Genomic DNA, 15,925 nt, shown 5'->3' with positions numbered 1-15,925 from the left:
CTGAGCTAGCCCCGCTGGTGGGATTGCAATCAAAGGCTGACCTTCCAGTGGAATAAAAAAAACATGGTTTGTGCTTCCCAGTGCGAGCCAGCCGCTGGATCGGCGGCATCTACGACTACAAGGCGCGGGATTGGAAGTGGGGCGGAGAGCTGCGTCAGATGCACTACCAGTCCTTCTCCAAGATGAAGAGGCTGTCACCCGCGGAACTGCAGTTCCATTGCATCGCCATGGCCCCGGAGTTGCTATACAGGTAACTAAATATACTAATAATAAATATACTACGACAATAAACACAACGCCATCGAGCCCGAAAGTAACCTGGCTACGTGTGTTATGGGCTCTTCTTAGATTAGGGCGCGTTTGGAACCCGCCTAGCTTTAGTTGTAAGTTAACGAATGCAGTTATCACCATCACTAATTAGTGTAACATGTTAAATGTATGAATGCTTCATAAGTGCCTGTAATTAGGTCTACATGAATAAAACATTTTTGAATTTGAATTTATAATACGTTTATACGTTTCCATCCATAGATTGTTAGTATATTAGAAAAAAAAAATCCTTAGCCACTAAGTTAGTATTGATTAGTTTAAATAATAAAAATAAATAAAATAAATAAAAAAAATTTAAAATAAAAATAAACAACATTACACTCGCCCGATTGCTACTCTCACACAGTGGCACAGTATAGGGCAGTCGAATCTGGCAGCAAATACCTAATTTTGAATTTGAATTTGAATTTGTAAGCGTAGCTTGTGTTATAGGTACTCAGATTCAGTAGTGAGCTCTATTATTACTTGTTTGTCACAAAGCTCGTATGGGGAAGTAATAAAGAAGGCCTAAGCGGCATTTTTACAATGTTGTGTTCCAGTCTGAAGGGCGTGGTGGCCGGTGTAATTATAGGCACGTCAAGCTTAACACCTACGCCACAAATTGATCGACACAGGGCCATCTGCTTGGTCCATCATTATTAATATAAAAAACAAGATAACCCATGAATAATATTCATTATTACTTATAATATAAGTCCAGATAAACACCCAGAAACTGAAAAACATTCATGTTCAAGCAGGGTCGCTGCAGCCCACGATGCCAATCGGCCGTCAAATTATTATGTTTGACTAGCTAACTAGCTATGCGTCTTCACTAGACTGCAATCCCTGTGTAGGCAATCTTATTATATACTTGATTCTGTCAATCAATTCCTGTTATCAATCAATTTAAATTCCTTTCTAAGGAAGTCCTTTGTTCCTGAACGAAACTTACACTATTTCCTTTCTCTGCATTTCTCGAACCGTGCAAAATGAATCGGTTGAGCAGTAAAAACTTATGAAACGAACAAAAGAAACTCACATTCGTATTTATAATATTAATTATGAAAATAAATTTCTTTATTATGACAACTAAGGCCCATTTATTAGTAGTACAACTTAAACGACTATGTATACATTATACATTAAATATTTGTTAAATTAAAATAATAATAAAAACTTACAACACTTAAAGTTCAGTTCACCGTAAAGCACTGACATGAAGTGATGTAGGATAAGTGAGTCGAACTTTCCCGCTAACATATTTAAGAAACTGTTTGAGCTTGGCCGCAGCATTGTCAGGAGCGATGACGTATTTTTTCTCATAATGGCGTAAATATCCCTGACGCCGAACAGAACCTCGGCAAACCCAACTGTGTTAAACCCATTGATATACTGAGCACGTGATGTATTCAGTGCTCTTTGTGTATAGTTAACCCACAGGGCTCCCGTGTAAAAGGTTTCCAGTAGGCTTTAAACAACGTTACTTTAACTTCCTTGCTACATCGAGCGAACCTGTGGGCCAATTTGTTACATTTAACAGCCATAGATTTACGTTCTTATTAAGAATTTCTTGATAGAGAAACCCAATGCTTATTCATTGGGCCAGCCCAGTGGCGTGCATAGAGGGTATGCACAGGGTATGCAGGTGATATAAAATGAGAATAATCTCCGGTACGAGTTGTAATAAACTTAAGGATAGGCATTGTAAGAGTGATAAAAAGCCTACCCTTAAGTATTTATAACTGGTACTTGAGATTTTCTTCATTTTATTTCATCTGCATATCCTCTATGGGGGATCGAACTCAGGCCCTCGTAATCTGCAGTCCAACATGCTCACCACTAGACATACCTCTAAACCATCCTTATTTTGTTTTGTACAGTACAAAAACATCGCTCAGCTGAGAAGTTTCCACTATTTGAAATCCTCTTAACTTCTCTAGTGAAAATACAGCCTTAACCTTCCTCAAGAATTTGACTATTAACTGCAAAAAGAGTTTTCAAATCTGATCAAAGATATTATGTAGACATTCTTACGCCGTTTTAAGTAGAATATGTCTATAGAAATAAGACAATGACGTCTTTGACCTATTTTATCATCGGAAATGTATTCATATATCACCTCGTAAATAAAATCAAAGTGAGATGAATACATTATCATTTTTAAATGCATAGCGGTCGCGAAACTTTTAAATGTCATGACACAACTGAAAATAAATCACCGTTGCTAATGTACCGTATAAATGTCAATTCCGTAGAGCTTTTAAGCTTCTAGTTTTATTGATGTTACCGGAACTTTAAATATTTAATGTGTATATGTTATATGTTAAAGCATAAATGTCCCTTTTAGGTATTTTATTTAAATGCTAAGCTTGCAACTTTATAGAAGATCCACAATAAAAATCTGTGAGAACGAAAGTTAACGACTAGTTTTTACTTAATTACTCGTAAATATGAACGCACTTAATCACTTAAAAAGCTTATTGTTTTTCGCATAAAATATTTGTTTCGAAACTTTCTTTCAATAACATAAAGACATACGATTTATGTATGTCTTTATATATGTATGTGTAGCAAGATATATATATACAAAATTTAACAAAAAAAATTTTAAAAAAAACTATTTGAGAATCAAATTAAAAACTTTTTCCAACCTAAGAAAAATTTGAACGATCTAAAGCGTACATCAATACGCATTAACCATGTTCCGTACATTTATAATCAAATTGAATCCATGCTGATGAAAAATTCTTGTTTTTTTGATGCCACTACAAGTTTGACTATGACTGCAATCTCACCTGGTGATAAGTGATGATGCAATCTAAGATGGAAGCGGGATAACCTGCCTAGGAGTAATGCAGTTATATTAAACCCGTAGTTGCGTAGAAACTGAAAAGGGGTATCCTTATCAGATTCTTCGCGAAATCGTACCGGAACGCTGTAGGGTAGTAACTACCATGGCTGGAGCCTAGATTAAAAATTCAGAAATAATAAATTTCCAAATTTCTCCGCCGGGAATCGAACCCGGGGCCTCGAACTTAAAACCACAGCGCTCACCGCAGCGCCAGGTCGTCTTAGAGAAGATATTAATCTTCGAATCTTTGATACATATATATATCATCAGCCTCATCATCTACACCCCAATACCGACCCCCTACAGGGTACAGGTCTCCACTCAGAATGAGAGGGATTTAGGCCGAAGTCAACCGCGCTGGCCCAGTGCGGTTTGTTGGACTCCACACGCCTTTGAGAACATTATGGAGAACTCTCAGGCATGCAGGTTGGTTTCCTTCAACGTTGAAGATCGTATTTTAATTGCATGAAACGCACATATCTTAGAAAAGTGTGCTAGGATTCGAACTCGACTCCCTGAAGTGAAGTCGAAATCCTACCCGGCTATCACCGCGTCTATACATATTTCATGAATATTTTTGCCATAAAGTTACTGTGCAAAATGTCGAGATTTCGTGACATATAAAGAAGAGGGGGAATCAATGCGAGAGGTAAGCGCTAACAGATTTAAGCCACTGACACACTGATTCCAGCGACCATTAACAACAGTATACATAGGAATTCATAATAATAAAACCGAGTAATATGGACCGACAGTGTGTGGGGCAAGTCATAAGTGTTTTAATAGTACAGCTTTTTGTGAAAGAGTACGTCCGTGGCAGTACATCCGCCATGCTTTTTTCTTGCTGGTTGGTCATTGGCCCACGAGGCTTAACACCTGCGTCTCAACTTAATAGGCATAGGGCGGCACTTTGTAGGTCATGTTTCTTGCATGCCCTGCGAAATTTTATTCTTTTCAGAGGCAATAGCTTTCCAATTTGACGGCCGATTGGCGCAGTGGACAGCCATTCGCAAAACTGGAAAATGTTTGTGTGATGAACATGAATCACACACAGAAAATGAGAGTTTTTATCTGTATATTATAAGTATTTATTAATTTATTTATTAAGAGCACTAACAACATGCATATTACACGTTTTTTAAACATAGCAAACACTCAAAAACATTTACTGATATGCACGTCAATGACAAGTGCACATAGCATTGACAAAGGTTCGTGTAAACTTAATTTGACAAAAAAAATTAACACAATATTTAACTCACCGATAAGTGTTCGGGGAGTTTTTTTCTAAAAGCTGTGGGTGAGTCATGGAAGATATCGATGCCAGGTATCTTTTTAAAAAACTCGTTGTATTTCGCACAAATACGTAATAGGCGCTTGTTTTCCGAGATGGGATGTAAATGGTATATGAAAAAAAATTGTGGATTTGCAACTTGATGTTTAATATTCATAAAAATAATCATAAGTCATCTCGGTACCCAAAAAACAAGTTACACTTAATTTGGGGCTAGATGGCGATGTGTGTATTGTCGTAATATATTTATTTACTTCTCACCATCAGGTGAGATATCTGCTTTGTCTGTCAATTATAACTATAAAATATAGTGAATAATTTATACATAAACAACTACTTCAAATTCGTACGTTTGTTTTCCGATATTTTTATTCGTTTGGGGTTATAGGTCGTCCTTGTTCAACCTCACTAGCAGAGCTCAACTGCGTGTGAGATTCGTTTAAGTCTTTGTCCAAACAAGGCTGGCCTCACGTATCCGTCACCTACTGTAGTCTCGTCCAGTAGTGTTATATTCGGTTGGTAGATTGTTATTTTCAATACATCGTCGCCATCGATGTCTGCCTTAAGAGTGACCAGCATGATATGGGTTGATCTAACATCAAGATCAAAACACGTTTTATTTATTATCTTTACGATAAATATGAATTGAATTTGGATTGAATGTTATTCAAATAAAATATATTAAAACGTGGCAGCTTTTATGTATGTACTATTCAGTTATTCACGTTTATATGGAATAATTAAGCTATTATGTACTACGAGAAATGTACATGACGGGTTAATTTTTTGTTGACCGTATGCTAATACATGTGACGTAGCACAGTATACTACAGAACTCGCAGGACATAGCAGGCAAAGCATAGTTCTCATCGTCACTTGATTTGCTAATACACATTTAACTTCCGTTAAACATTATTTATTAAATTATAATGACAAAATTTTAAAATGAGAATGATGTACTGACAACAGTATATTGAATCAGGCAAATTAATATAGTATGTTGACAAAGTGTGTTTGAATCATTAAATTTTATCTTGGTTCAAAGACAGTTACAATGCTATAATTCCCTACTATGTAACTATATTTGCATTCCGACTTCGATGCAGCATGCCGAAATGTATGCCTCCAACGGCCTTAGAGCTGCATTTACAGCTTTAAATGATTTATACATAATACAAAATTTGCTCTAACTTTCGCCTAGTTGAGATCCGCTAACGCCTGTAACATGTGTCACACAAAATATTAAAATAAAACAGATTCGGTTAACCATTATTGTTTAACAAAGAGCTATACGACGAAACACAATAAAATTTTATGTGCGATATTTTAGTATACGTGTCCAAATCGCCTATTGGCCCATTGTGTCTGCCCTTAATTCCTCAACGCAGATGGCGATGTGACCAGTAAACTCTTATTGGGATTGCTGTTATCCGAAATTAAATTAGGAAAAGGGGAACGGTTTTCGAAAGGGGATGTGGGATGTGTCATTGTAGCTGTAATAAACTAAGCAAACGGATTTAATAACCTTTATTACTGCTTCTTTTTACTAACTCGTTCGCGTATATTATTGCTAGAAATATTATTATTAAACACTTTATTTGTATACCACAACATTAAAATATACAAAATATAACAAAAAACGGAAACATATAGTAAGAAGTAGAATATAAAAGGCGGCCTTATCGCTTAATAGCGATCTACATTTTTAATAGCGAAATATGACTTTCATGAAAAGTTTGTTTTCCCAAGATTTATTTAAGACACTACAGCAAATGTTTTGCTCGGATTTTATTGAAGCTTTCGATTCTCGGGTTCAGTTAAGTCGAATGAAATTCTTAGTTCCCGGGTTTACGAAAATTTCATTGTCCACCTAGCATTTTGAAAAACACCCGGTTTTTAACAATTCCATGCGATAATAATCATTTTAGAGCAGATAAGACCGGCTAAGCTCATCTTGCTCTTCTTTATGATGAGAAGACGGACAGACAGAGAATGCTCAACAGTATGTCATGAATGCGGTATTTCATATTATATAGTTTACAATATATTCCCATAGATGCGGTAATAGCCCAGTGACTTCGGCTTCTCTTTCGGGGGCCGAGTTCGAATCCCAGCTCGCAACTCGAACTTTTCTTAGTTATGTGTGTTTTTAACAATTGAAGTGGAATGGAAACCTGCATGCCTGAGAGTTCTCCATACTGTTCGCAAAGGTGTGTGGGGTCCACCAAGCCGCACTGGTCCAGCGTGGTGGACTACGGCCTTAAACTCTCCTCATTGTGGGAGGAGACGATAATGGGTTTATATGATGATGATGTTATTCCCAAAATACAGCAAAACACTCGTATTAAAATTAATACCTCTACGATTTCAAAGATTACAAATACAATGTAGTTATGACATATGTGATATTCTCAGAATTCTCAAGGAGCGCCTATAAATCCGACATGTTTATTACGTATGTGTATTTGGTATTTGTGAGAGTCACATTTTTGATTGAGATCGAAGCGAACAATGGACAATGTGAGATAAACATGTGCCATGGGAGCGAAGTGTAAATTAAATGTCAAACTAGTTGACCCTCACGTCAATTCATATTATTTTCGAGAATTGTTTCCCTACAATTGCCTCGCTCAATTGATTTGATTAGGTGTATGATGGGCTTATGTCATGGTAAAAAGTATTGGGACTGTATAAAAAGAGTAGGTACCTACATGCGATCGATATGTAAATGTTGCGATTGCAAACAGTTTCACTTAATGAGAAATTAAAATTAACATAAAGAAGTGGTAATATATTATCTAGTTACTGTGATAAAAAACTTCCAATTAAACTAATAACAGTTTTTAGTAGTAAAATAAAATAAAAGGCGGCACGTTATAAAAAATGTAAACAGTGCTTTTTAGCTTATTTTTAAATGACTTAAAAGATTTCACGCAAAAAATCTCTTTAGGTAGACTATTGTATAGTAGATTAGTGAATAAAACATTCGTTTAAGATAACAAAACTTTGATCAGTATGAATTGTTTTATTCCTTTGATCACATCTTAAAATTATTTTTATGTTCAACGTGTGGCCAATTATAAGCCGAGTGGTGACGGCTTATAATTGTCTCCTCTTCTATCTCTCTCAACTACAGCGATCACCAACCCATCTGTGCAGCAGTGAACTGTTATAGGCTATTTATGAGAAGTTCACCAATACTTGCTTTAAAATGTTCAACCCGTAACCACTACATCTGTTAAATTCACTTATAACAGTATTCACAATACAAAACAACGTCTATAGAAATCTCCTAGTCTATAGAATTCCAGATTTCATTATAGTAAAAGACCAACTTCTTGCTGCATCGTTGGTCGAGTGGTGTGCATTTTGGACTGCAGATCACGAGGCCCTGGTTTCAATCCCTTGGTCGGACCAATGAACCGGACCCCGCACCGGTAAACGCAGTGTAGGTCGGCCCCCAACGGGATGGACAGATGACATCAGGCGAGTCGCTGGGAGCCAAAAGCGCTGGAGGCAAGCGGTCCAGGACCGTGCCTTCGAATCGGACCATGAGAGTTGGGGAATGGAGAGTGAACCTGTGTTTATTATGTGCACTATAATATCTCCGGCGTAGTAGTAAATCTCCCTGGATATTTACCACCAAGGCCAAAATTGTCAAGTGTCATATTACATATCGAAATTATATTTCCTAAAAAATATAATGACACTACATACATTTCCAGCCATACTTTTTTTTAATTCACCAAATACAATGTTTTTTGTGCTTTTTCCTTTTACGCCATTGGTTGCCTGGAAGAAATCGCTATGTAGCGATAAGGCCACCAAATTGTACTCTCTTGCTATGTATATATATCTCTGTAACTACTTTTTTCTTTGGTGTACAATAAAAGTGTATTCATTCAGTGTATTCATACAATATTTTATTCATCGTTCCTCTGTTTCAAAGTAGAGTGTAAATTAAATGTCAACCGAGTTGACCCACACGCCAATTCGCATTTGTGAACAGATGCGAGTTCACAATCACCTTTCTCAATTGATCTGATTAAACCATTTTGCATCGATTGTCCTCGTAAGTGTTACGGGCTGGGTGGCAGCAAGGATGTACTTCAATTTATTTATAAGGTTGCTTTAAGTTAGTTACGACTAGCTTCGGGAAGTTTGAGACTTTTTTTAATTCTTACTGAGATTATTTAAATAACATGCAATGCGCACCAAAAAAGTATTCTATAGACATTGACATATGACAAAAGATTTTTTATTTCTTATTGTAACACTCATTTTAATGTATGGACCCCTTTATGGCACCCAAACTTTACAAACACTTTTTAATGCAGAATTTGAAATTAGATTTTAAATAATTTTGATGATACCTTATCTCTTTTGCACCTTCCAGCATATCGACAACCATCAGTAGGTACATTGTCCTGTTATCTGTGTTAGTTTAACATTAAATCCCTTGTGCTTTCATTCACAGGTGGACCCCAAAGAGCTGCTATGAGCCTCGACAATTCATCTGCCAAACGAAACTAAAAAAGGTCCCCCAGTCGAAACTCAAAGGCCTTCGACGAAGGTACCAGAGGATGGGGAAGATCAACGAGATCACTGTACTGTCGAGTAGGGAGGAGGACCATCCTAGAACGAATGACGTCACTAGCAATCCCATTTTGAACCCGAAATCTTATGACCTTCATCCAAATTCACGACGAGGCCAGAAAAACCCGATACGCAACAACCCGAAAGTTTACGACCTTCGACCCAATGAGTTGAGGAAGCGATCGCGACCTAACGCCCAAAGAAAGCTTAAGAGACCATTCCCAGGGTATGTATTGGTTACCTACCTCCTAACTGTTATTGCATAAAAATGGTAGATTAAATTGCGGGATAGTGAATTTCAGAAGGTCTATGTGGTGTGCAAATTGCGCCGTGCAGATTTACCAGATTATTATATAGGATGGGACGTGCGCCTGCAGTAGTGAGCAATGTATGTGTATCTATTAAATAGATACAATGTTGATGATGAAGCTTGTATATCATGGATTTCTGCAAAAGCCTACTAAATTCTATTCTATTAAATTTTACCTTTTTCTCGTATGATATATGCCCAGCCCATTCCTTTATAGGTTTTTATTGTGATTGTTATAGTTTCTGCTTTGATATATTCCATTATTGTTGACTTGAGCTTATTCCTTTCGCCAGTTCATAAAAAAAAAAAAAATAAGCACTAAATGATTTCGTTGTCTCCAAATTCCAGTTACCGATGGAACAGGCGCGACCCCGAAGGCTCATACCAATTGAACGTCAACATTCTCCGTTCGGGACGCACCGGCCTCACTCCTCAGCAAATCAACGCCCACCTCTCGCGCCTACAACACATGCGCGACAGACAAATCGCCCGCCGTAAGCGGATACGGGACAAAGACGAATGGCTCGTAAATGATGCCCCACCAGCGATAGTTCGCACACACGCCCGGACGTACACCGTAGATAATAACATAAGCGCGCTTCATCCCAAAACGATCGTAGAAGAGTTCGATATGATGCCGCCACCCGCCCCTGTAGTTTTACCGAGGCCAACGCGCGGGATTTGGTAATAGGTAGACTTCTTTGGATTATTAACTGAAACGCTCATCAACTTTTTTAATAATTTACTCACATATTAATAACATCCATAATTTTATGAGTTATCGAAGTCTGGAATTTATCTACAAGTGGGGTTCCCAAAATCTTTTGCAAAGAGATAAAGTTTATCTCAAACCAGCTTTGTAAATGCGTCAAATTAATATGAGCGTTATTGGTAATTCCCATTGAATCCGTTAAATTAAATCGAAATAAATTCTTTATAAGTTCCTTTCACTTTTAATCTTAATTCTTATCTGTACGCTTCGAATGCCTAAAGCTTTTAGCACTTCCGCAAGCGTTTCTTTTTCATGTCTTACAGCTCTGGTTGACATTTTTTGCTGATTAAAAAAATGTGCAACGCTTTCGATTATATTATCGCCCATTAAATTCGCACTCTTCATTTTTAGCTTATGCTCTTTGTATGATTTGATCGCTCGCAATAGTAGTCTTTTTTGAAACAGTAAAATCGTGCATCAGAGTAAAATTAACCTAACTGACTTTAAAGTCGTTATCTGTACCACTAGTTTTAGTTTATAATAATTCCGCTTGGAGCGCTTACTGTAAACGTGCGGAATAAAGATTGAAAACTTGCACAAATTAGGTACATTTTACTCTGACGTTCCAGTATTTTATTCTTCAAAATCGATTCGACTACGAACCGTAAAAACGTACTGGGATAGTATTTTCTTATTTTTTCCACAAGTCCCACCCAATTTGCAAAGAATCTTTATTATTATATTTTAGTCTAGATGTTCACGGCAAACTTTATAATCGGCACTGACGCATCGGTTTATATTCACTCAAAGATGATGAAATTTCTTATCATACCCATTTAAAAAAAAGATCTGAACACCTACTCTTATAATGCTGATCGCACGCACACTTACAATGATGTTACGGAACATAGAGAAAAACTGAGGTTTCAACTAAAAATTAACTCTACATTCTGAGTAAAACAATTGTTTTTAATAAAGCACTCTTTAAATAATAAGTGTGACAGTTAACAATAAACGTCAAACATGTATACAAAATCACAATAAAATCACGATATCATCTTTGCTCACCTACGAACTATAAATCAAGGTTTGAATGGAAATTCATGAGCTCGCATCACTCGTGCCTCGAAGCTTAACTGATTCCTTTTTCAGAATTATTGCCCGATTATAAATACGTGAACATGAACTTTTTTTATTTACAACAAGTATTTATTTTTTATAAACTGTATTTTTTGTGTAATTTTAAGATGTGCTTCGCTGTGAAGTTCTGTGTGAACACTTATTTACTATAATTGCATCGTGTGTACTAAGTCTTAGGCTTTCAAACAATCAGATTTATTATGATTGCGTTTTTTTAACGTTAAGAGTTTAGAGACAGACTGCATTTGAACTGAAAGCCAGTCTTAAATTGCAGTTTTGATGCAGTTTTAATGCAACTGGCATAGGTACATTAGAACTGCCGACTAGCAGTCGTCTACTTACAAAAGCGTACCCACACTACTTATATGACAAGTGCATACATGCACTCAAACTGCCAATATGCAGTTGGCTTGCAGTTCAAAACAGGCCATATGAATAAGCACTAAGAAAGTATATATGTTTAGCACACACTAAAGCAAAAATATGGAAGTAGGTAGCCATCGTGGACAAATTTATTCATGAAATTGATACCAGTGCTGACGCCTGTCTGTTTTTTCTTTAGTCTGTGATGTATAAATGTAAGGCTTGGTTCAGACTTAAATAATAATGTGTAAACGTGATTCTTAAGTCTGCACCACTGTCTGCATAGGAATTACGATTTCTTGCATCTTTATGGTCTATCCAGACATATCAGGGTCTGTAACCTGTCAGTATTCCGCCAAGAACAGGGAAAAATGGCTTCAATACTTTTTTAAGATTTTTTTCAGCCTTATCTGAAGGTTTGGAGAACTTCAAAAGCATGTGGGGACAAACATATGCTCTTAAGTCTACCCAGTTTTGCTTTGACGTAACCCAGACTGTTTTATAGCTGTCAAACCTTCCAACTAACTGAAGAGACCGATGTTTATTTTCCGGTAAAGTGCACTTTTTGTCTTTATCTTACTCGCCGTACTTCTGCAGGACATCGCATGTGTATCCAGACACCCTGTGACACGTCTTATGCCAACGTTCACGTTATGCCACAAGAGGTCTACCAACGTTTCGTTTTCACTGCAGGGTCGCCATTCTAAAACTTCGTACCCGAATAACCATCCAATCCTCTGAGCAATTTGCTATTATATTTATGAACATAGATAACTGACAGCACGGATCCGTGACAGGTTTCTAGGGTCCTTTAACCATGAACTTAGCTAAGTAAGCTAAGCTCTTGTCGGTATAGCCCTGTCCAACCTTCTCTATCCATGACCCTCTCTTTCAAAGCTTTATAAGTCCCCAATCTAACCTTTAGTTTAATCTCGAAAATCCAGTCTTGCTCGTCCAACTCTGATATGTCTAAATAAACCCTTATAGTTAAACCGTCAAACAGCATTTTAATTTTAAGTACCGCTTAGTAATAGTTATATTAACACACTAAACCCAATTATAAAATCATCAAAATTACGTAGTGTAAAACTAGTCAGTAAGTTAAATCGAAAGATGTACGAACCTAAGCATTTAAAGAATAACAGCGTATATGCATTTTAATTATTAAAGAATGGAAAATAAAGTTCACGCTCGTTAATTGCCGATTTCATAAACGCTGTCAAAATAAAGCTATCTATCACATTGAAATATTATTCCGAACTAATATTTATATAATACATATGCAAAGACAGAGACCTGGTTGTGATCTGAAAAAAAAATCTAAGGAAAATGGTATGAATTATGTAACCCGTTGTACGCCTAACTCGTTAAGAAAATGACATCAAGATGAATAAACTAGGAGATTAGAGGTGTGATAAGGTTCCTGGAAAATGAAGATTTCTAAATTGATTCGCGTATGACTTTGACCGAGGCTAGTTACCACAACACTGTCGTGAAAATCTAACTGTTTAGCAATTTATTTTTTTGGTATAAAACCAAGGAGAAAATGAACAGAAGAACGTAAGAGTAGGTTCCTAATTATAACCTGTTCAGCACACTTTGATTTTAGAATACATTGTTGCTTTCGATGTAATAAAACCAAGAAATATCTATAAATTAAATGACTATGCTTCATCGTAAAAAAGCGAGCGTGGACTTTATATAATTTTAATTCTCACTAATATTTGCCTTTCATATTAAAATCTTAAGATTCATACTACTAATTAAAACGTAACTTAAGTTTTTTGATTAAATATTCATTTATTATAATGAAAATAAATTATAATTTAACAATGCTAACATTCTCATCGCTATAAGTGTTTTTATTTGAGAATACGAGTTGGAAATGTGTCGTACTTCATATTGGCATTTGCTTGTTAAATTAAATAATTTTAAAATAAGTATTATTCTAATTATATATGTACGTTCCACTATATAACCAGTACGCGCTTCGAAAGTTGAAAATGTTATCACCCATAACATAACACCCCGACCAACGTAGATAATTCTGGGAGGGAGCCTCGGACAAATATATATCAACTATATTTTGATATTCTGTCGATTTGTCAACCGTAGCAAAAAAGTTTAATGAAACAATCGACAGTTACATATTATATAACGAAAACAGATCAGAACGTTCATCAATCGATTTCTTTGTTTGTTTAGAACACAAATGTTGATGTTGAGCAGTTTGATCAGGACACAATGGTTGATGTTGAGCGGTTTGATCAGAACACAATAGTTGATGATGGTTGGTTGTTCAGAACACAATGGTTGAAGTTGAGCAGTCTATAATCCATGGTGATCAATGTAGACTGCATTCGTCGACTAAAATAACCAACATTGATGGTCGATTGTCGATTCAAATTAAATTTTATCATACATATAAACTTAGTGTCAACTTTTGTGGCGCGTCCTGTTCAATTAATTAAGTTAAAAAAAAACTGAAACTACTTAGTTATCTTTATAGTGCCAATATCTTAGTCCTCGCATTTAAAAATAATATTAAAATAATTTTGACAAGTGTAAATCATATATTTCATATTTTACTTAGATTTTTCCCAAATATAATTATAGTTTATTAACTCAAAAATAGCATATCATGGAAAAAATAATAAAAGATGATTCTATTAATGTTAAACTTTTGATATTTATCTACCATTATTTCAAGAACTTATCCATTGAAATTACGAAAGTAAGATGCTACCTAGTAAGTAGGGAGGTATATATTTCAAGTTAAGAATTACAATTTTAAAATCCCATCATTTTGTACAGTGTATGCCTACTATCCTTCCTAATTTCATTTATACCTTCCTTGTTAATAATTAAAAATCAGTTATTCGTCTTATATAAAATCAGTTATACCACAGAATTAAGAACCTACAGAACCCACATTCTGCTTTCAGCCATTATTGCATGCAGTGCATTATGTCCAAAAACAGTGAAAACATCCCGCGCACATCTCACTTCACACCCGCAGAATGATGCTAACTCACAACCATTTACCGTTTTCCCTATTGTGGAGGTTAATCATTTACTGTCAACTGCTAAGTTGAATGAAGTGACTGTTCGTGAAACACTACAAAAGTGGAATGGTTTTTGATGCTTCCATATTAGTCTACACGGTTTCTGTATGTTGTTTATTCTGTGGATTATATCTATAAATGCTGACATGTTTGAAAATAAATGATGCTGTAAAAATTCCACTGTAAAAATATATGTTAGATATACACTGTTTATAGTGTAGGTAGTAGGTAGGTACGGCATTCTTATCCTATTTTGTCTTTAAATCGAATACGCATTACGCACTTGTCAATATTTGTAAGCATTAAAATAAATTCTAAAACTAGTCCACTCTGTAATAGATTTTAGATAAAAGTAATGTTAAATTAAATAGTTTTTCCAAAACTTCCTCCATAATTTATGTACCTAAGTTAAATTATTGTCGACTAGTTATAGATATGTTTAAGGTCCAAAACAAAAATAGAAATATTTAGAGAAGGGAGGCATTTATGTTTTGGCCTACAACTTAAAACTTTTGGAAAAAAATAACAAGTGGCGAATTCTAATTCATAAATTATGAATTTAGAATCAAAATTTTATAATGTAGTTTTTAATACTTTCATAATTGTAGATTTTATTCAATGTTTTCGTCTTGAACTTTTTGTCAAAATATTCGTTTTCATGATTTTTTTATGAATTTATAATCAAAATTGAATAACGTAGTTTTAGTTACTTTCATTGTAGATTTTAAGGAAAATAAAGTATCTGAACACTGGCCGAAAATATTTATTTTTACCTTATTAACGCCATCTAGTGTTGAATAGCGGAACTAAGCTTAGGTTTTTATTTTAGTACCATAGATGTAAACACAGATCTTAATTTACATTGAGAAAAAATGGCGGGAGGCTTTGTCCATGGTTGACATAGTTTTTTCGGATTTTACTTTAAATTTATTGTGAACTCGACGTGTTGGGGAGAATAGGTGTTGTTTGTATATACATTTTGTGGTGTTGGTGTCAGTGACTGTTTTTATGAGTGAGTTCTTTTACAATTTTATAAAAGTTTAAAATTTACAATATAATATTTTGAATAACTTGCCTATATTAGCAAGCGGCTAGCTGCTGTTGGAGTGGCGCTGGTACTGCGGTATGTGCAGTAAAAGCAGCACCAGTCGCTTTCGGGGCGGGTTTGCGGTAGATGGGCGAAGTTTCCCGCCCTTTTCATCAGCCAATTTCTCCTGATGTTTTATATTTTAAGTTTCCCTAACTTTTATTAAACATATAAACACTTGACATTGGCTGTATG

At 35.6% G+C, this 15,925-nt stretch overlaps 1 protein-coding gene across 1 annotated transcript in view; it reads left to right on the top strand.

Moving 5' to 3' along the window:
* The window catches only part of LOC120625596, a 182,967-nt gene extending 167,598 nt beyond the window's left edge, over nucleotides 1-15,369 (top strand). The window contains exons 5-7 of the mRNA XM_039892660.1: nucleotides 82-250; nucleotides 8,935-9,279; nucleotides 9,712-15,369. Coding sequence (XP_039748594.1) covers nucleotides 82-250; nucleotides 8,935-9,279; nucleotides 9,712-10,051 — 854 coding nt within the window. The 3' untranslated portion in view covers nucleotides 10,052-15,369. The remainder of the gene's footprint in view (nucleotides 1-81; nucleotides 251-8,934; nucleotides 9,280-9,711) is intronic.
* Nucleotides 15,370-15,925: the final 556 nt, after the last annotated feature.

Source organism: Pararge aegeria, chromosome 8 (genome assembly GCF_905163445.1).
Source record: "Pararge aegeria chromosome 8, ilParAegt1.1, whole genome shotgun sequence".
In the NCBI taxonomy this organism is placed as follows: Eukaryota; Metazoa; Arthropoda; class Insecta; order Lepidoptera; family Nymphalidae; genus Pararge; species Pararge aegeria.
The sequence above is the reverse complement of the archived record's forward strand: the minus strand, read 5'-3'. Positions and strand labels throughout refer to the sequence as shown.